The 22,972-nt window shown below is 33.8% G+C and overlaps 2 protein-coding genes across 4 annotated transcripts; one reads left to right on the top strand and one right to left on the bottom strand.

Moving 5' to 3' along the window:
• Positions 1-3,744: 3,744 nt before the first annotated feature.
• Positions 3,745-22,965, top strand: LOC130654850 (uncharacterized). Of its 2 annotated transcripts, none has more exons than XM_057457491.1 (4): positions 3,745-3,829; positions 15,294-15,642; positions 20,383-20,467; positions 21,936-22,965. In XM_057457491.1, the coding sequence occupies exons 1-4, from the start codon at positions 3,801-3,803 to the stop codon at positions 22,343-22,345; spliced, it is 873 nt and encodes a 290-aa protein (XP_057313474.1). In that variant the 5' UTR covers positions 3,745-3,800; the 3' UTR covers positions 22,346-22,965. The 2 variants fall into 2 exon arrangements, with proteins under 2 accessions (XP_057313474.1, XP_057313475.1); XM_057457492.1 differs by lacking the exon at positions 3,745-3,829 and adding an exon at positions 12,367-12,490.
• On the bottom strand, positions 6,168-14,661 carry LOC130654851 (uncharacterized). 2 transcript variants are annotated; one of them, XM_057457494.1, is made up of 2 exons: positions 14,609-14,661; positions 6,168-7,569 (listed from the first exon to the last, which is right to left on the bottom strand). In XM_057457494.1, exon 2 carries the CDS (start codon positions 7,541-7,543, stop codon positions 6,980-6,982), a length of 564 nt encoding a protein of 187 aa, XP_057313477.1. In that variant the 5' UTR covers positions 7,544-7,569; positions 14,609-14,661; the 3' UTR covers positions 6,168-6,979. The 2 variants fall into 2 exon arrangements, with proteins under 2 accessions (XP_057313477.1, XP_057313476.1); XM_057457493.1 differs by lacking the exon at positions 14,609-14,661 and adding an exon at positions 8,406-9,140 and having other exon boundaries at positions 6,174-7,569.
• Positions 22,966-22,972: the final 7 nt, after the last annotated feature.

Below are 22,972 nucleotides of genomic sequence, written 5' to 3'. Positions count from 1 at the left end.
CCAATTTTGTTCAAATAACTTAACGCAGTCATGTTGTTAACATGGATGCGTACTACTATGCTCGTCTGATGAATCAGAAAGGTGTGAAAGCCAATTTCACTGCTTGGAGTTGCATTACATTTATGTGTCTCCTAACTTTCTTCAATTCCACCTCCCTCCTGTGAAGACAACCTTGACAATTAGATCCCAAACCCCTTTTGAAAACGTTGGCTGCCATCACCATATCTGTTGGTGCTATCTTCAAGTGGCTTCAGTGCTGCAGAAGGTCCTTCAGATTTTTAAAATTTGCTGCATTTTTAAATATCAATGGTGTAGTCTCTCTAAAAGGTCAGCTTGAGCTGCGAATAACAGCTTTCCCATAACTTTTGTCGGTCCCAATATTGTGGCTTGTGGTTTGGACATTCGTTAAGCACATCTTGTTCTGATATTGCTGCCTTTAGACTAAACTTCGGTAATTGCTTTATAGTTTATGACCAGAAGGAAATTTATCATCTGCCGTGGTTTGAAAAGTGATTTTTTATAATTGACTACAGAATCTAGATTCTGTGAAAGAAAAATCAATGTCTCTAAGCTCGTTAGATTAGCTTGGATGTAGTCTGGCACAATAAAAGCATATCGTCCACAAACACTGTTTCTACTCATGATGTTTCTCAAAATTTTAATTGTGATTTTTATTTTCGTTTTGTAAATATTAAGGGACTTGAACAAGACCAAAAAGTAGGTAGAGCAATTTCCGTCACAAAGAAACTTTAGATATTTTTGATAGACCTTTTGTCTATCGGAATGCAAAAATAAGCATCCTTAAAGACCTTTACACTTATAGTTGGTCTCTCGAAGTAAGTTCTTTACCACGCCCAAATAATTATTTTAAAGTGATAACTCTTTTATTATATGATTGGTCAAATGCCTCGTCTTTTTTCATCACACACAGCAACATTAAAAATATTACCGCTTATCTGTTTAGTTATTGTCACTGAATAATATAAACATTATCATGCCATTACCAAGCGAGTTTATTCTAGGCTACGCTTCGACAGCCATATATGGTAGCTGTTGTAGCTGAAATATATATGCAGGTTCATGAAACTACAGCTTTAACAACTGCAGATAGCGCTCCCAGAGTTTGAAAATGATTTGTGGATGACATCTTCTTAATAATTAAAGAAGCACATCCAGATGCATCTCATGAACATATAAATAATTTACACCCGAAAATTGAATTTACAATTGAACACGAGAAGAACGGTACGCTTTTTTACCTCGAACGAAAAAAACTTTAAATATTATTATCTTTACTTCTTTATCACTTATAGTAGAGTCAGTCTAGAAATGACTTGTAGCGATTGTAACAGAAGCAGTAGCAACATGGTATGTCGCTACAATGCAAATAAAATATTTACAGGTCTAGCCCTAATGACACAAATAGCAAATTCTCAATACTATCGTCCACATAACCGTTTTTTGCAATTACAGATTTCCATCTGCCATGATCTTGAAAGAGGCGATCATTTACATGTCTTTTTTGGCTGCTACAGTAGCACCACCTCGCCGGAAGCTATGCGTCCCAAACAGTTTCTCGTCTAACCTGATATCTTTAATGTATTTCAGGATTGCAGATCTAGCTGTTGAATGTGAAATGGTGTATTTTTTTTCTGATGCAATGTGTTGCAGATGTTTTGCAAAAGTTCATTGGCCGGAAAAGAAACTCTTCTGCATCGTTGATGCAGGCCATGTTTATACACTTTCTAGAATTTTAACAGGACATATGCCAGAAGAAGTTTTGGAAATAAGCAACCAGAATCCGTCACGAAATTGATCGGTTTTCGATTTTTCAATAAAAAGCTTGTCATAGGATGCTTTGAAATTAACGTCTGACAGTTTTAGAATTATAACCTCGTATATTTAAGAAAGCCAGCAAATGCTAATATCATCATCGTGAAGTTTCGAAGGTCTAATAAAGTAATATTGTCGCCTTTCAGCGTTTTATAAATTTCGTGGATCTGATCTACAGTGACAACTTGTTTCCTCTTTTTCGGATGGTGGCAGATTCGTTCAGCTGGATTCAAAATATATGCAGACAATATCGTATTTGTAGGATCTGCGTAGCTAGAAATATTGTGAAAATATGTTATTGCGTAATGGCTACTTTTGATAGCATTAAAAGATTCACCTGACTGTATTAGGCTGACAAGGAACAAGACAACATGTTCGGGTTTCGATGGCAATGGAAGGACTTTCGAAAACTGGTCGCACCATTTTCTCCATTTACTGAAATAAAATTGTTATTTTTTATTGTGTTCTCTGCACGAGCATGTTGAAGCACGTCGTCCAACTTTTCAGCAAGAGACTTAAGTTGTGCATTTTTTCAAAGCTAAAAACCAGAAAATCTAGTTTTAAAAATTGAGAACCTGTTCTCTCGAAGACCTAGTTTTCAACATTCAAATTGTTTGAACCCCATTCAATTATATTTTAGTTATTGCGAAGTCAGTAATTGACTTTAAAAGCAACAATGCCTACTTTACATCTAGAAGAGCCCAACAAAGAATCTTTAAAATGTCCTTGTTTCCAGATCCCAGAAGTATTGCTCCCAAACCAATAGTCATGGATAAATTCCTTGTAACCATTTCCATTGTGCAGGAGAGGCCAAAATTGTGCAGGCCAATGCAGTAAATTAAGCATTCGTTCGAAGATTTAATACGGTTTATCAGATTGATCAGAAGAAATACAAGAAGATAACCAATCTTGAGGAAAAGCATCTACAGCCTCTGTACCAGGTACGAGATATTTTGAGTTAAAACGGTCAACCTTTTTGTTATTAAAATTAGCCAACCTGTCGATGGTAAATGGGGACCATTTAGTGTTCAGAAATACGAAAAAATTTGGAGTTATTTCTCAATCATCAGGATCAACCAATGTTTTGAAAAATAGTCCACTTTCACGTTAAGTTCCCTAGGAACCCACGTAGCGTCTAACGAAATATTAAAGTATTTTATATGACTACAAATCAATAAAGTTAGTTTTTGTAAATCAGGTTTGCTAATTCCATTTTTACTTACGTACATTGCTGCTTCGTTATCTGTTCTCCCAGAAATACAGGTGTTTCTAAAACGACTTCCACACGCTTTTAAACGTAGAGCTCTTTACACTCTCAAGTTGGTTGAAAATTTTGTGACAGATATTTTCGTTAACTAACCCATTTTGACTCTCCAAAGAGGCTCCTAGGCCTTTGTTACTTGCATCAGAACAAACAATAATCTTCGCTTTTGAATGGTCCACAATTAGTTTTTTAACATTAAGTGTGATTAAAGTGGCGTGTGGCCTTGTGGTTATAGAGTTCGCAATCACAAGGTCTGTGGTTCAGTCCACAGCGCGGGCATATTTAGCAAGTGCCTTTACCACAGCTACGGGTCAACCCGTGCCATGTGAGGGAAATTGGGTAGGTATTACCGGTGTATACTTAATGTGTACATTCCGAACACAGGACCTACATTGATAACAGTTTTTCCTACACTAAAGTGGCTATATCCTGTATAAATATTCGAAATAATAGTCTAATAATAATAATAGTGTCTCTCTAAGAAAAAATCTCTTTATGCGCTTCGGGATAATTAAGAATGTTCAATCTACTGTCCCATGATAACTGATCGTCGATTGCATTGTATAGAGAACGCGTTTTTAATCTGACTATATTTGATAACAAAAATTTTGTTAAAGCAATTTTTCCTGTTAAACGATCAACAGTCAACAACAATCTTGCAGTAGTGTAAGGGCTTTTTAATAGAAATTTATCTGTTATAATTATGGATGAGATACGTTCTGGATTAATTTTGTAAGTATTTTCTACTAAATTTATTGTCATTTCCAACCAAGTCATACATTGTACCGGCTCCCATATCGTTGAATTCCGCCGAACGCTACGCAAAGCCGAATCTTTAAAATTGCTTTAAAGAAGTTAGAGAGATAGAGACAGTGCAGCTAGGCTGGACGTACGGGGTTGTGATATCTAGGCTAAAATTGTTATTACCTGAAAAGCCAATAGCAAGGCTTCGTTTCGTTTACAACTAATAAGAATACAGATTTAAATAATCTGATCTTCCACGACCCTGTAGTATTTTACGTTTCTTGGCCATTGCTTTGGACTATAACCAAAAGCACTTTGAATTCTGCTTGAACTGAATCGTCATTTGACTGCTTGTTGGTGGAAATTCCAGAGTAGTTTAGTATACTTGATATGAGGTAAGAATTATTGTATTTTGATTAGCTAGCTGGTGTTTTTTAGCTGATCTGCAGATGTCTTTGTCTAGTCACCAAGCTAGCAATAGAGTAGTTAGAGCTAGCTACTAGAAAAGCAAAGTTTTTAGTTTGGTTAATAGTTAGCCAACTGGATGTAAGTACCCCTTTTTCTTTAGGTTTACAAGGGTTTTAATTATCCATTTCATTGATTTTTAGATTTTTTATCTGAAAGCTTGGGCACTTTCTCGAAACCGCTTGGTAAATTGAGACGTTTTAATAAAACTGTCAGGGGTGTGATGAAAGAACCGTTCAACCCTATATGTTAGAGAGCCACACCAACTACAAGAGTGATAGCCCTCAATTCCTATAACGAAAGCCTTAGCACTATAGTTAGAGCCCTTGTGCCTCCCTTACTTTTCCAACTTTTCCAACTTTTCCACTTTTCGATTTTTGGATTCCTTGCCGTAGATTAGTTACATTACGACATCTTTTCGTGTGGTTGGACCTGCATAGATTTGGCTTGGAATTCTTCGCTTGGTATTCATTGGTCGACGAAAGCATTTATAAGTCGCTTTCCACAAGGCCTGCTTAATTGTGAAGCCTGTCTTGTAGCAGCTTTGGAAAGTTGACTTGTTGAGACAAGTTTTTTTTTTTTTTTGCGGCGAAGAAAACCATGTTCTTACATATTCTAATATAATAACCCTTTACAACTGTTAATAAGTATGCGGTGCGTGTTACCATTGCTAAATTCAAAGAGAACCACATCATTACAATGAAAAAACTACAGATAGAACAGGAGACATTAGTCGTGGAAAGATAACACTAAACATTTAACAGTTGACACTACAGTTCTAGAAATAATCAGGATTGAGTTATCGGAGAGCATCTGCTTTTGCGCTAGTTAGATATCGAGCATCTCGATAAATCTCCTCTTTTTGTGCGTACGTGATCCACGGATGAGCAGAATTTCCTCGATCTCAGCAGACTGTAATTAACTCTTGTTCGTACATAACTAACAGTTGCCCTATATTCGTTGTTCTTTTTTAGCGATATATGCTGTCCTAACTTAGCGTAAAATCTACGATACTCCCGTCCCATTCCTCCAGTAGCGCTAAAAACGAGTGGTATGAACGCACTATTTTCAGTTTGTATGATTCTATATACACATATATATATATATACAAAAAGCTTTTCGAAAAAGTATGCTACGTCACCAAAAGTATTCTACCAAAAGTACTCTCAATGTATTTTATCACAGAAATATAACGTATAATTTTATCTCAGAAATACCGAGGATTACAAAGTGCGACAAGATAGAATTAGCAAGTGTGGCAGGTCGGAGGATTACAAAGTGCGACAAAATGAGTTTTGAGTTTCGATTACAAAGCGCGAAGGAAATTTTAAGGGATGTACTACATATGTCTTAACTGTTAAATTAAACACCCAGTCAGAGGTAATTTATAAATACGATAAAGAATTAGTAGGCTTCTACGTCAGCTGTATATCCTTCAGACATTCTCGGATTTTTTAAAGTCTTATCCTCACTCAAATCTCTACCAGATTTTACTAAACTTCTTTGAAAGAACTGTTATGAAGTTTCACGTAGGAAATACTACTTCACCTTTCGTATTGACCGTTCGAGATAAACTCAAAATACAGAGATACAGGTTTTTATATACCAGCACGTGACACACAGTGCAACGTACAGACTCCTAAACAACAGTACTGAACATAGAACATACGAAGTATCGATTGTGCATCCAATTAAAATCTGTTGATGTTTATTTAAATTTCTACAAGTTGAAATTAAAAAATTCACTCTCTAATTTCAAGTTCCAACGTATATACAGACTGGATTACCATTGTCGGTCATCCAGGCTCTATACTGGCTCTCCTTTAAGAGGTTTTAAGGATTTCGCACCGACAAAATTGATATAGTAAAATTTTTGTGCAACCTTATTACTGTCTATGAGAGAGTGATGTGCAACTTTTACATGGCTAGCCTCTATGTCTGTTGTTGGAGTGTGTGTCATTTATTGCCTTTTATCTTTTTGGGTAGTTTGTTCACAAAATATGTAAATGTGATCATGACTCTGGTCGGAAGCTCGTTTAAAAAACATGTTTAATTATTTTTTGTTTGTTATGTGCAACGATTGAGACTAATAATAATATACCTTATAAAAATTACAACGTCATCCAAAATTTTATAATGATTCTGTGCTCTTCAAATAAGGATATTCAGATAGAATATTAAATTATCATGAAAAATGTAGTTTTTAGAGCAGTATAATATTCTGGTTGGATTTTATTTAGATTTGAAGATAATAATTATTTTGAAAACGAGGCTATCCTTGGAAAACTCGGCTATATAAAGGGTTTGACCGTCTCTGCTCGGAATTGAGGCACTTAACGAACAAAAATGTTTACCAAATTAGTTAATTTTTTTTACCTTTTGCTAAGGAACTTAGAGATAAGAATCATTTTTGGTATCGACCTCTTTAATTGAGTTTGGCATAATTAGAAAAGTTGGGAAAGGTCTATTCCGAGGATCTTTCACCACATTATATATCTTATTTTTAAGTAAATGATAATGCTAGTAATTTTATAAACACACTGCAATATTTGAAATACGAATGGAACTTGGATTGTACAAAATGAGACGGATAATTACAAAGAAAATTAATAAAAAATTACAAAAACATAATGAAGTAAACTTCATCTTGTTGTAGTCATTGTAGACTTGTTGTTACTGTATCACTGAAGGAAGTAAAAATTGGATTGTCTTGTACACTCGTCGTGGTTTACACACAGACTTTTGTATTATTTTTATCGTATTATGCTCACAGATGCGTTTCACCTTTAATCCACAGTGCGGTGGGTTTCTTTGCCGCTCACACACAAAATGACAGTTGAGCTGCATCTTTGTTTTCTTTGTTGCTATGGTAACAGGACAACAATCTGTATGAACTCTTCTTGTAGCACCACAGGCGAGCATCAGACCTCTTTTTGTGTTCTTTTCAGCATCCTTTTTTTCAACTCCCTCTCCTTCACCTTCACCATCAATCTCTCCATCATCACCATCAGCATTATCTCCATTATCACTGTCGTCATCATTCTCATCATCATCCTCGTCCTCATCATCATTATCTCTGTATTCATCTCCATAATTAACCTTTGTATCGCCCACCTTACTGTCTAATATTGCTTCATTCACATCTCCGTCATCCAACAACATATCATTCAAATGCTTATTAATTTTGAAAGCGTGTGCAGATGACAAAGAACATAATAATAATATAATCCAATTCATCTTGAAAGAATCGATTTAAGTGCGATCTACAATAAAAATATAAAAATATAAATGGCACAATTTTTTTATGGTTTTTAGACCATGCTATGAAGTTAATTAACTCACTTAAGGTATGGTTACACGTAGCCAATGTTAAGTGTATGGTTACACATTAGGCAGGAAGAACCTTGTGCCGGCAAAAACCTCATGTCTGTATAAGATGTTTTAGGCTACATGAGATTTCATAAAAACAGCATTTCATATCTATCTTCAAGACTGCATTTTAATTTTTTTTCAGATTTTTGCATGAACACCAGCACTAATGTCAGCAGATCTCGGTTTGGATTTTTATACCCCGAAATTAAAATAATTAGCTAGATCAGTTTCTTATCAGTACTCTCACTTTATTCTGGTATGACTTTCACGTTGCCAATGGGTAACCATACACTGAATGGTAATCAACTACATTTTCTGGTGAGTCATCTGAATGGCAGGATTATCATAATACATTCAATGAATAACTCAAAGAAAAAAAATTCTTACTAAAATATTCCTGAGATTTCAAAAAATGACTTAAAAAAAATGCTTGTAAAAGTCTTCTCAATTAGTGATTTTAACTGACTTGATTCGAATTGTTAATTTTTCTATTGAAAATAAAGTCACATCCACCAATGCTAAGCTATTTTATCGCCGACAACCTTCTGGGTTGAAAACTTTATTTCCGCCAAATTCTATTAAATTTACTCTTATATTTTGTCTCAGTTGTAATGTCACATTACAAGATCCAAATATCTGTATAGAAAAGTTTGAATGCAATCCTGTTTCTTATATAATATACAGTAGAGTATAATATGCAACAAGAAGTGAAACAAAATGTAGATACCTTGCTGTACTGCTCTGCTTTGTGCTCAACAAAACTCACAAAATGACTTGTTTTGTCCGAAAAAGAATGTTCCGCTGAGAACACACAAAATATAAAACTTATCACAATGTTGGAATGCGTTGCTATAGTAACTTCATATAGTCCGTGCAAAACAACTGTTTTCAATGCAGAATAGAATTAATTGAGAATCTTATTTTCATTAAGTGATAAGGGTACGTCCTTATTAGGCAATATCCTGTGACTACCAACAAGATAGGAACTTCTCTTGTTTCATTGGTTCACTCAAATCATCTGTTTTAATATTAAATTGCTAAAGTCTCAGTGCAAACATTATTATTTTTGGTAAACTTCATTTTAAAATATCTTTAAAACCTTTACGCAAAGGAAATTAATATTTGACAACGAATAGATTTAAGTATTTTCGAAACAAAATACCGAATATTTAGTATATTACAGAAATAGAATATAAAATTAATTTCCCGCGTGGGGCGGTGTCACATTTTGTGCGATATGTCTACAGTCACTATTTATTCTTATGTATTATTATCTGTTGGCGGTTTCGCATATACAATACAATGTTGTAACCCCGTTTTTGGAGAAAACGCATTTTTGGCGATTTGAAATACAGTAGACATAACGAACCCTCGATTTAAGGAAAAACTCGATTTAATGAACCAAAGTTAAGAAACTCTTATAAATTCCCTCTATATAACGAACCCCCGATATAACAAACCCTCGATTTAGCGAACCAAATTTTCCGTTCCCGGAATCAATAAAGCTCTATATAACGAACTCAAAATATCAAACGCCACAAAATACGACAAACAAAAACCAAAACACACACAATGTTTTCAATAATTTTACACCACGCAGATAGCACTTTACGTACAGAAAAAAGAAAACGCAATGCAATGTCATCCAAATTGGGTTATTTGGACCATAACATTTGACGTTCAAATAATCTAAAAACTAAGTGTGAACAAAACGCAAAGAACTATATGCAATTTTAAGGTGAAAAAAGCAAATTAAAACAGCAAGTGAAAAAAATGAAGCGAGTAAATATCCTAAAACCGATAAATATAAAGCGCTGCAAAAAATTGCACAGGGCAAAAGTACAAACAAATGCATCGCTGAGGAATATGGTGTCAATGAAAACGGAATATGGTGTCAATAAAAACACTTTCCCTGCCTGGATTGCAAATAAAAGAAAGAGTACCAACAACGACCTTCATGCAGCTGTTTTTCTATGGTTTAAAAACGCGCGTTCACAAAATATTCCTGTCAACAGAATTATTATCAAGGAAAAAGCCAACACTCTTTCCAAAAGGACCTTCTAATGGACAAAAATTTTAGCGATTTTGGGAAAGTTGGGAAAAAATTTCCATTTTTTCTGATATCTCGATATAAATTTTTCCATTTCCTTTATTATATCGAGAGTCTATTGTAGTTACAAACTCTTTAAAATCACAATATCACAATAGACTTGAAATTACTGTTGCGAGATCGGGAAAGCATTTAAAAGCAAGAATTTCTTAAAAAAGTTTTTATAAATCGTGTCCAATATCATACTCTGCCATTTCCTATTACTGCGAAGCACGTGACTTAAGCAGGTTACTGTCTTATTGTCTTATTTATTAGCTCAAAAGGCCTGACTTACACAAAATAGTATCAATTCTAATAATTTTGGAAATGTTCTCTTATGTACCTAGTACGGGATCTTTTTTTTCGGGGTTTTTCTTAGAATCTTTATAATCTGTTTTAACTGACTTCATCACGAAACCAAACTGAAGCTAACTTTGTGTAAGCACGGGTTTAATGTGAATTTACGTTTTTTGAGTTTCTCCGTACGATTTCCTGAAGTCCAAAACCAAAATTTCATTTACCTCGTTATAAATATTACAAATATATTTTCTCCACTCTAGTTGAAACGCAAGAAAGTGGCAAGTTGCTAGTTCACGATTTCCTGATTAAGTGTCTTACTTGATGGTAATTTTTTTCGTTTTAAACACTCTAAAGCTTAAATAGTTTTTTATAGCTAAATAGATATATTAGGAATTAATAAACAACGTTTTGACAATAAATACATCCGAATTTTTAATTCTATTAAGGATTTAACTTGAATATTTACCCACAGTTAAACATATTCGCTGCAATAGATTTACGTGGCTGTCTCTAGAGTTAGGATATTGCGGAGACTTTGCGGTGAATACAGTTTTGTTTAATCTAGAAGGTTAAAATCTCAAATTTCTTCCCGTTTTCCAACTAGAAACATGATAAAATTAAATCTAGCATTAAATTTTGCGAAAAATTATTTATAAAAAAATACACGGGTAATAATTTCCGCAGATGACCTAAAAATGTTTTCAAATAATTTTTTAAAGCAATGTATTTTTTCACAAAATTGCACTCAGATTACTCCTCACTTGAAATTTTGGCAATAGCATTAGGTATTTGGTAGATGATCTTCTTTAGTTGTCTTAAAACGCTCACGATTTGCCTTCCAACATTCTAAGAACTGAACATTTCAAACGTTGTTCGAATTGAATGGTTAAATTCTAGGAAATGTACAATGAAAATATAATATAATATAGCCACTGGTATTATTCAATTAATTTGCACCGATTTTAGGATAAATTTGCCTGTCTTAAATTCCTGTTTGTTGACTGTTGTGAACATTTTTAGATGGGATGGGCCAATGAGAATTTGAACTGGTTGACCGACTAGTCTTATCTAGGTGATGCAAATTTGGCACAATAAGTATAACACTGCACTTTTTATGACGAATTAACTGTAAAAGATCAGGTGAACACAAAATCCAGTTGTCTCTGCCTTACAATCGATATTTGGATACAAAACTTATAACAGATTCTACGACTTTGTAAAGATTTTTTGGTATTGGATCTTTACTGAAAATGGAAATGAAAATACTTTCTGTTTCTCAGAGAGGAATTTTTGCATCCGCGGGACTCATGTGTATATATTTCTTATATAATTCACTTTCATATGATCATATAAAAAACTATTCGTACTGTTCATATTCTTCAGCTGATACCAATATCTTGATATTTAATACGCCAAGAAAACTGTGTATTAGAGGTTCATGTTTATCTCTCACTTTTAAGCCCAAATAAAATAGCAGAGCCAGGTAACCTAATTTGTCAACTATCTTGTTTTTAAGTACATAATTAATAACGACCGCGACACGACATTCCAACCTTTCTGCATTAGAATTTAAAAAGAAACTGAATCGGTTGGAGAAACCTCAATCCTGTAAGCGAACGTTTTCTGTCATTAAGATTGCATTCGTGGTTGATTGTGAGTTATATAGAAATGGCGTTCTCAACTGCTTGTACTAACAATCTTTAAAATGTTGCCATGGTTTTTGTATAACTAAAGGCTAGAGCTAGCTAGCTTGCATCTAGTATAGCATTAGCACCACAAAAAACTATATAAAGTTCTGAGTAGCTATATATTTGTACTTTTAGTTCTATGTCTATGCAAGTAGCTAAACATCATAAATATAAATGTGTTAAATAGGTGCCAATATAGCAAGAAAACGAAAGCATATGAACCCCTCGTTATGTCCAGTTTATGTGCAGCTTAAAATATCAGAATAACCATAACGTTCAGCATTGCATTAAAATTAAAACAAAAAAATAAAAAGAAAAAGTAGAAAGAGCTGTAAAATAAACAATGCGAAATTATCGCGTTTACGACCAGTTGAAAACGTAAAACTTGAATTCAACGGCGCGGGTTAAGAACAAAAAGCACAAGTTTTGGCGAAAATAGCGCGCTATCGACTACTTTGACCTTGAGCTTCACAGTGTTAATAATAAATTGCACAGTAGGTATATTTAATGTGTCATGGAGATTTTAATCTAGCGAATCTATTTTAATTTAGCGAATAATAATGTAAAATTAATGAGTTAGAATATTCAATAAATACTAGTCGTTAGCGTGAATTATGTTTAATATAAAATAAACCACGATTAAGTTTGATATTATAGACACATTTACTTGATAAAACAGGTTTGATGACGGTGTATTTGAGAACATAAATACAGTTTTATGAAGATGATTAAAAGGTAAAAATATTTTTTATAACAGTATAACCAGATAAGATTATTTTGTAGGCGACATTTTTTAACTACCTCTAGACTATCCATGACTTTAAGTGAGAATAGAACTTTTTAGAATACACTCATTTAGAATAAACAATTAAAAAAATGGAAATTCGTCCTATAAGAATACAACAATTAACACATTAAAACAATTCGGGTCTTTTATCACTAAACAAGTTTTTTCAGTAGAACCATTTTATCAAAACAATGAAACTGCAAACAGGTAAACGAATGAGAAGAAATAAGAACAGTGGTGAGGATAAAAGTTTGATGATCTGTTTTGTCTAAAAAGAAATCAAAAAATGTCAAGGATAGAACTTTTTAATGCAGAAATATTTTCAGAATTAGTTGTTCGATTTTGTAGACCTTTTCTAATACACTGTAAAACAAACAAAAAATCCTCAAATTATCAAAAGAAAAAAAAACGATACAGGTTGAACATGAACAGCTCAGGCGTTAAGTTAAATTCCCAGGTTAGTATAACAAAGTATAGTTCCATGTGTGTCATGTAAGCGTAGGCCAGGCACCGGTAGCTCTGTTACAACAAATATTGGATAAAATGTACATAGATGTGTTCACACATTAAACTCTTTAATTAAAAGCATTGATTGGGATTCTCATAGTGATTATGTGTGTTGTTTTTAAAAAAGTGTTGTTAATTCAGGAACTGTTAGGTGTCCAATTATGGTAGGTATTTGATGAGTTTCTGATTTCATTTCAAATTCTTCTGGTGGCAAACATAATTACCTTTTCATTTTGTGTCTTTCGTGTCAATCGTTTGAAGTTTTTTGTTAAAAAAATCTATGATTTTTCCGTTTAATCCATTTCCGTTGTGAATTTTTCCATAGACGGCTTAAAAATTGAAATTTCATCAGTATAATGTTTCTGAATCACTTCAAGTAAAATTTCAGTGTCATACAAGGTCTTTTCGTAAGTTTCATTGCAAATTTTTAAGAGCTCGCCCTTGTAAATGATTTGTTTATCTTCTAATACTTTATTTCGAACGTAAAAAAAAAGATTTTATTGAAATCGACAGGGTCATTACTTGAAACATCAAATGAATTTATTCGATCCCTCGTCTAGTTTCGATAACAAGATCTATGAGATTGAACTGCATAAGCAAGAATTGCTTTCCAATCCTTTCCTGCAAGGTCTGCGCCGAGACGTGGTAGATCTTGCTTAGATCACAAAACATTTTAATTTGGATTAACAATAATACCGGTGTTACTAAAAATGATTTTTTTATTATTTTCAAGACGGAAAAAAATTACTCGTATAGCTTTTAATTCATCTATGGTATGCCGTTCTTCCGATTGTCGAATCTTACTACTTAGCCTGTTTGCCTCCAGTATGTCAGTAGTTCCAGGCTAATCCCAATATTTATACCACTTCGTACACGCGCAAAAGCTTTTTTATTTCATCAGATCTTTTTATGGCGATAAATTTTTAAAAACTTAAGATAATTTAGGTCTACATACAAACATTTTTGTTTTTACCGTTTGGTCCTAATATTATTTCATAAAGTATAAATGCTCGACAGCCCAAATATTCAGATTACGGACATTGCAAAACCAAAGCATTTCGCATGGTGTCATAAGTATTTTGGTACCACTGTTAATTTATCTTTTTTAATTTTACTGAAGTTTCACTTTAAGTGTCAAATTTAGTCAAAACGATATGCAATGCCTTTATAATTTTTCTTAAAAAAAAAGAAGGTCGCACAATGCTTCAAAAAAAATCTCTCAGACTTTGTGAAAATCCTTGTTTTAATTTGGTTGGGTTTATAACATGTGAATTAAAGATTACTTGACTGACCGAAAACAATGCATAGCATAAAACGACACAACGACGTCCCTAACTAATAAAATGTGGTTTTCCACAAGGATCCGTTCTTAGACCCTATCTGTTTTTGATTTACATAAACGACTTACACAATACTTTCAAAATGTTAAAATTTTTTCTATTTGCTGACAACACTCATACTAACATTAAAGATCTTTTTAAACCAGCTAACCAAGAACTTGCGCACATAAACGAATGGTTTATAGCATAAAAAAACTCTCACTCAAAAGTAAAACTTACTATGTAATATTCTATAACTGTTACAAAACCAATGACTTCCCACACAAACTACCTTTGCTTAAAATAAATAATGTAAGCATAAAAAGAGAGAAGAAACAACAAAATCCCTTGGCGTAATTTTGGATAAATCATTACCATTGGAAATACAAATACAATCTCTATAAAATTTGGAATCTCAGGCCAAACGATACTTAAGTTTTCATACACAGTTTTATGAAGTACCAAAGATTTTAATTAAAATCTAGCACATTTTCAATTAGACATAGGGGACCATACGTTTAGAATACCTTTTTATCTGATGCAATTAAAGCAAACAAAACTCTTAAAATTTTTAAGAAAAGTAAAATAAAAATTATTAAACGATGGAACTTTAGACATTTATAAATATTTTTAGATGCACACTCGTATATAGAGACCTTTGTAGATTATACCAGTCGTTTTCCTTAGTCAGTATAGTTAGAACATTTCTTTACTATATTATATTTGATACTAAGTACGAATTTTATCTATCTACAAAAATCGTATAACCGGAGTTACAATTCTCGCTTGGGGAAAAGGGGACTGGTTCCCACGCTGCAATAATTATACATTGTGGGTGAATTATCAATGTGCGGTTTCAAAAAAGCTGTACAAAATGAAAAGATGATCGTGAACCTTTTAACACGTTGAACAAAATTTATTTTAGAGAATATGCTTGCATCCATGCAAATTTCTTACAATTACTGAGGACTGTGTTGGTTTTCACGTTGTGCGTTTTGAAACATGTGGATGGTTACATCACAAGGCTTCCATGCAAGTACCATGGCAACTTCTCTGATATCCAATATAACAAGTACTCCCCAGGGAATGCTATTAAATCGATCCAAACAATAAATAGAGACAAGTGTATGATTGAATGTGTGGGAGAATCATTGTGCAAAGCGTGTAATTACCATAGCACAACTCAACTATGTGATCTTCTATCTTCTAATGTTGCAGCAATTTCAGCAAAGAGTGGATCAATTTATATGCGAACAGATAATACAAACAGAAATGTAAGTTTTTTCGCTGTTGATAAATCTGTGAATAAAACGACTAATATTCAAAATCATATCAGGCCATATCTTACGTGACAGTAAAGTTAAATTACTATGTAGTTTGGAATTTTTTCAGAAGCACTTTTACAAATATGTTGCTTAGCAGAATTGGATTTTTCACTTTAATTTAACCATTTTCATACAGTAACTAACAAGGTTTTGGATCGACATTTATGTGTTTAATCTTTCTTGTACCGCAACACGCTGCAATTTTTTCCCTGAGAATCAGGTGCTATTAATGTGGAATGCAACTGAAAATTTCAATATATATAAAGCGAATACACTTCTTCGATCGTTCAAAACACACACAAAAAAAAACACTTTTATTGTTATCATTTTTTCTTTTTAAATTTAAAATCTTGACTACCGCTATGAATACGTCCACCAATTCATCCTATCGTTGGGAGGCTACCTATCGCACGTCGATCTGGTCAATAGTTAACCGTCTGGATTTTTTAAGCGGGCAATACGGGTTTTTTAGGCATTCTGAATGGCTTAGCGCTCTTGACGACGGGGCGATATTTTGCGGTATTGCCCGTCGTCAAGAAAAATGGTAGCTTAAAATGTAAACAAGCAAGAATAGTTATTTATCTAACTCCTACAATATTTATCGATAAAAACATTTGTCTCCTCCCATTTTCAGACTCGTTTCTTCAGCTTTTTGGTTACTCAGTCAATATAAAACTCGTTAAAGCCAACGTTATTTTTGACTAGCTAACGAGCTAGTTAAAAAATTTACTTCAATATTCGCTTTAACTAAATTTTAGTTGTACATTCAACTTTTCTTCTGTAAGTGTCGAACATCATAATGTTTTGTTTACAGGGACTTATTCTATAGGGACTTTCGAATTCTTCTCAGTCATTGCACCGACTCGCAAGCTCGGTTGGCACTTAGACCTTGGGCGATATTTTGAGATACAGCCCGAGGTAATCGGTTATTATTGTATTAACCCTATTCATACCATGCCGCGCTGTTGCAGCACATATGGTTTTTAAAAAGCCGCCATTATTTTTTGGGGGCACCGTTCATTGTGAAACCGCCTGACTTTTATTTTTTTTATATTTAGAACCGGTTTCTGGTAAAAAAAAGAATTTAAATAAAAAATCCTGCTAATTTTAACGGTTTGTCATGACCGGTCAGAAATTAAATTTTTTGAAGATTTTTGTTGTTTTTGGGCGACTCTTACATACAAAATCTTCACAAAAATATTAAGCATATGCTCTTCCAATGTTACAGTGACTTTTTCTAATATATTTCTAACTGTTTTTATATATATTTATTACAATTTCAGTAATAAATTATAATAATGAAACGGCAAAAAATATCTGCTCAAGATGCGGTAAACGACATCCTGCAATTTGTCTACAACGATGAAGAAGCAGACGACACTGATGATGAAAATGATCTAAATGATCTAAATGGAAATGAGAATGAAGGTATATCATTAATTAATCAATCTGTCCATATTTACGCCTTTTCATTGCAAATTTATGAATAGAAATAAGTAACCGTGCATGGTCAATATTCGCAGGCGATAAGGATGAAGAATTCTACCCCAACTCACGTTACCCAAAAAGAATGCTCACTTATCAAAGAAAAGTCTATTCCATAGAATCTGCTCTAGATGAGTCCAGCTACCAGCCAATGAATATTCCAGAAGAGGTAAAAAAATGAAAGGGATCATTGAAAATAACCAAGATAAAAAGAAAACACTTATATATAACTTTTCAAACCAGAAACCAGACAATATCGGTCGACAGAGAAGGGCTGACGTTATAAAATCAGGTCCAGTGCCCAGGGCTAGAAATACTTGGGAACTTGTTGATGCATTTCACATGTTTTTTACCAAAGAAATGTTTGAACTAATACTAGAAAATACTAACAGAAAAATTAATAACTTACGTGCATCGCTTTTAGAAGAAAAATTGCAGTCGTTTATGAAAATCACGATAATCGACGAGATTAAGCTTTTGTCGAATTGATGTTGTATAGGGGACTTTTCAGCCTCAATAATTTCTCACTCCTAAAGCCCTTTTCAGATAAATATGGACCACCAATATTTGATGCAACCATGTCACGTAACCGATTCTTTTTTCTTTAACGGTGTTTTTGTTTTGATGACGAATCTACACGTGCTGAACGGTGGAAACAAGATCGCTTTGCGGCTGCACGAGAATTTTTTGAAATGTTCAACAAGCAATTCATGACATCTATGAAGGCAACAGACCTTTTGTCCTTGGATGAAACTCTGTATCCTATGCAAAGCCAGGTCGCCTTCAAACAGTACAATCCAAATAAACCTGCAAAGTACGGGCTACTTTTCAAGTCGTTGAATTCTGCTCGCTACCCGTATACATCTGTAACTACACCATATGCAGGCAAACCACAAGCTGGAGATGGTGAATTTTACCGTCCAGGTACAGAAAATGTAACCACGTATATGATCAATCGACTTGACAGCAATCAAAAGCTCGAAGGTAAAAACATCTCATTTGATCGTCTTTACACAACATTTACCCTTGCGACATGGCTTCTCACTGAAAAACATGTGACTTGCATTGGTACCCTGATTGCAAACAGAAGGGGTTTACCGAAGGATATCAAAAATGTTGATAAGCGGGAAGTCCTTTCGACTGAATTTTATTGGGATGACAAGAATGATCTCATCTTGGGTTCGTATGTTGTTAGTACCTCGACAAAAAAAGAAAAGAATGTAATGATCCTTTCTACCTACAGACCCTTTCTTGGCACCACTATTGACGATGGGAAGAACAAAGCTATGCTGTACAAGCTTTACGATTTCACCAAAGATGGGACAGATATAGTTGACCAACTGATGGGGTTTTACACCAGCAAATTTAAATCACGAAAATGGTCAATGGTAGCATTCGCATACATTCTCGACATGGCACGCGTAAATTCATCTACTGTATTCGCGCTGAATAATAAAATTGATCCTTTGAAACAGGATTCTTTTGATTTTGGAATGTGCCTCGTTTTCGGTCTTGTTGGTCCTTTCGTCAAGCAACGTGATCCGGCAAACTTAAAGCCAGGCATCAAACAGAAAATTGCATTGACACTTGCATCAATGGGTATCCCGAATGTGACCTCAACACCGGGCAATGCTAGATTTCCCGCCGTAGGTGAAAGAAGAAGAAGATGCAAAATTTGTATTGAAGGGATGGAACATTGTGTAACTCAAAACAAATTACTAAGTCAAAAATCGTTATGTCAATCGTGCGGTAACAGAAACATCTTGTCCGTATTTGCCATAGTTGTATGGACTAACTTTTGAATGCGCAATTGACTTTTTTCATCCAGTTGTCTTGTTTTATTTCATTTTACTACTTTAGGAACTAGTTTTACTAACTTTCCTTTGCTTTTTATATATTTTACTGATATAAAGTATGGAAATTTACTTCGTTTTACCCTGATTTTCCTACTTTTACGTATAAAATTTAGGAAATTGTTAATTTATTTGATAATTTTTCGGACTAATTTAGCTTTTTCTTGATTTTTGTGGTTCCATTAGGTATTGTGAATACTTCATACAACATTTCAGATTAAGAAAAATATTTTTTATTCAGTTGTAGGCCCAATAGTGATGTACCTCAACCGTGCAATATTCATACTTGACCGTATAAATTTTTTCGTATTTCTCGCTTTTTCATGAGAGATTTTGGAAGCCTAATATCACGTTTTCTTGAATCAAATTTGATTTTAGGTTAATTTAGTATATATTATTGGCCTAGAACCAAGTTATATATTTTTTTCTATTTTTTTCCACCCGTCCTGTTGATTTAGGGACGACATACGTATTTTACTTTTTTGGCTGACCGCGATTACTCAGAGGTCATTTTATGGATGATTTTGTAAGTTTATATGCTTTTTATTATCTCAAAGAATTCATTTTATGTTAAATAAAGCGTATCCAAAATGTAAAATCGAAAGGACTTGTCGTTCCGGAGTTATGGCATCCGTGCTGTTAGAGCGCGGCACGGTACCAGTTAGATCCCGGTGACACGGTATGAATAGGGTTAACAAAGCACTGCCAAAAACATCAATGAGCCATTCAATAATTACGTAACATCCAAATTCGCCCTTCTTATCACCACTCCTCCCATTCCTTGCAACGCATCGCAACAAATCTAGTAATACCCACCTCACTTGTTACGTAATATTTCGAATCTTAAGATCCCATCTATTTATTTCCTATAATACTAAAACCTTTATGTAACAGATAATCAGGGAGTTATAGTCTCTAGGCTAGATCACAAAAGTAATTTACAGTTGTTTAAAGTAACTTTTGCGTCTCCCAATGATTAAAATAGTTTTGTAGTTTTCTACTTATGTATGTGAAATGAGTAGTTTAAAGCTTGGAAAAACCGTGGAGGGTGGTTTGTACAACATATTAGAAGCTCTTTTAAAGGATTGTTCTCAAACATTTGAAGTTTTGAAGAAAGCTTAACCTAAGGTAATTACGAGACATAACATATTTGCGAAACAAATTCTCTGTTGCATAACAAAAAAGCTTAAAATTTTTTATTAAGACCGTTATGACGAAAGCTTTTGTAACCCAAAAGATTTATAAAACCGAAATGTCAGCGTAAAAATAGGACTCCTTGGAACTTCGCTTCAAATATTCTTTCACTTGTTCCTCATAGAATTTTTCCATATATCTTAAATCATTTCTTTAGAGAGGACCACTTTGTAAAAGTCTTAACCCATGTGCTGAATCACAAATGTGTGATGACGCTTGCAATGATGATGGATACACATGTGGTAAGGTTTTCTCTTCTTCTTCACCTTTATTTTAGATTAATTTTTTCAACATATACACAATAAAAATCACTTCTCTTGCTAGGATCCCAATGCGTGTCCCTTACCACGCTGGTCTTTAAAGTTGTTATTTTTAAGTCCCTTTTGTCATAGCAGGATGGGAGGAAAGTGGTATGGAAGTGGCGGGAGAACAATAGGTGGGCATTAAAAGCTGGAGTTTATCTTAATAGGCGTCGTTTTTATTTTGCATGATTAAATCCTTAAGAAATATTTATAAACATTTACAAGACAACTATGCCTCATATGTTTGACAATTAAATCATGGGCTGTCGATTTAATTACTGCTTCCTAGCATGATAGCTGCTCATTAATAAATGCCTTGAATGTAACTTTATTAAAACAAAGGACGTTCAGATTGTTAAAGTGGAAGACTTAACCCCTTTTGGTCAAGGATTTCTTATAGGTTTTTTTAGAGGAAATAAAAATTGGCACCGCCACTGATAAACTGACAAAGTTTCCGAAAAAATTTTGGACTTAAAAAAAACAGGTGGCGGATTTTTTGTGTTTGATTAAGATAAATATTAAATACTAGCTAAATCAGACGATTGTCATGTAATGGGATTTTATAAAAATTAATAGAATAAAAAGTAGGAACAACTGGGCTAGCTATCAATATTACTATCTAGTAATCAGGAAGAAAAAAATGTCGTACTGATTACTACACATAAGTACTAATTATAAAGTCTATCGACAAATGTAGTAATCTCGGCTATTTTTTAATAGGTTTGCACAATGTGAACTTGTCAATGTTCACGTCGGTTTTAGGATCTTAGGATATTTCGTTAAATTTTGATGACGTCAGCATGACCCTTTTCTTGATATTTGTGTACTTCGTAGCTATGAAATGCTTGAAAGATGCAACTAGGACATTCTAAAAGCTGTTTAACACACCGTCGCATATATAAAAGTTGCACTCTCGCAGTCTAGCGATCTCGGCGTATTGGCCACTTGACGGTTTTTGCTACTGCCTTAAAAATTGGCGTTGTGTTTGTAGATAGCAATATTGTTATATAACTACCAATACTTCCTAGCTAGTTATGACTATAACTAGTACCGTAGCCAAAAGTTAGCATGTACAAACAACTTGTAAGGCCAATAGCGTGGCATATTGGTCTAACGTCTAAAAATACAAATAAACTTCGAAAAAAATAGGCCTTATACCGTTATCTTTCCCTTCACAATAAAATTGATTTCTTAAAACTACTTACTTCTTTGTCAAACAGATCGTGATGGCATGGACTTAAAAACCGTAATTGAATTAAAAGGCGTCTTAATTTTTCATTGATACCTTGCTTGTTACTTCATATGGATTTTCTTTATTTCTTTGTGTACTTTGCACATGTAAAAATTTCTAAATCTTTCTTACGCCACACGATGGAAATCTATAAAAAGGAAATATGTTTTTTTCTAGTGACGTTGCAGAATGTTGCTTCTCAAGGGATAGTATCCTTATCTACAACTAGATATCCTGGCCGATATGCTATAGATGGAGACATCAGCAACACTCACTTTGCATCGACAGAACCCAGAAAGACAGGTTGGATAAAACTTGATCTGCAAAGTACATACCACGTCTTATATGTTAGAGTTTGGCGACAATACATTTTTAATAATCTAAAACTAAGAGTTGGCATGTCCGAAGGTGCTTCTAGTAACCCGATAGTAGGCAAAGTATTAGGAAGTGGAGGAAATGGTTTATCCTACTTTTGTACAAGTGGTAAAACGTTTCTCAAAGCAAGATATATTGTACTTCGCAAGGAACACATTGAACAACGAAAGATTGCAATTCGAGAAATCAGAGTGTATGGTTACAAAGCTTAAGAGATTACTTTCCCCGCATGTCGCTTTTGATGTTTGTCCGTTTGACAAAAACTAAAAGGGTAAGAAGCCAACCTTGAAAGTTTTAAACCAGTGCCATAAAGACGACTATACATAGAGCTTATAAATAAAATTAAATGTATTTCCTGTCACAATAAAGTAAATTAAATTATCAGAAATTAATTAACCTGCATTAAATGAAAGAACTGAAAACAGCCGTGAAAGCTTTCCAACGCTTTGACAATGAAAACAAAGCACATAATACCAAGATTTAATACAACATCCGTCGTACAGAGAAAACTTTAATCTTTGTTGAAATAGTCACAGTCCACAAAGAGTTTAAACATTCCGAATACCACTGATCACAAGATAAAATACGTACTAATACAATACGTACTGAAAGGTTGTCATATTTTCTGTCTCATTCTTCAGTTCTATCACTGCTTCGGGCAGTTAGTGAACTTAGTGAACCTCTCTGAGTAGTTTCTCTGCGCATTATGCAAATTATTTAATGTTTTGATTACCTATCTACCGCACGATACAATTCTTTCTTTTTTTTTTGTTTTTATTTGATAGTTGTTATTGTAAAGAAATTTCTGATTTAAAAAGTTGTATTTTTTTTATTTTGAA

This window comes from Hydractinia symbiolongicarpus, chromosome 8, assembly GCF_029227915.1.
Source record: "Hydractinia symbiolongicarpus strain clone_291-10 chromosome 8, HSymV2.1, whole genome shotgun sequence".
In the NCBI taxonomy this organism is placed as follows: Eukaryota; Metazoa; Cnidaria; class Hydrozoa; order Anthoathecata; family Hydractiniidae; genus Hydractinia; species Hydractinia symbiolongicarpus.
Note: the sequence above shows the minus strand (reverse complement) of the source record. Positions and strands in the feature narration are given on the sequence as shown.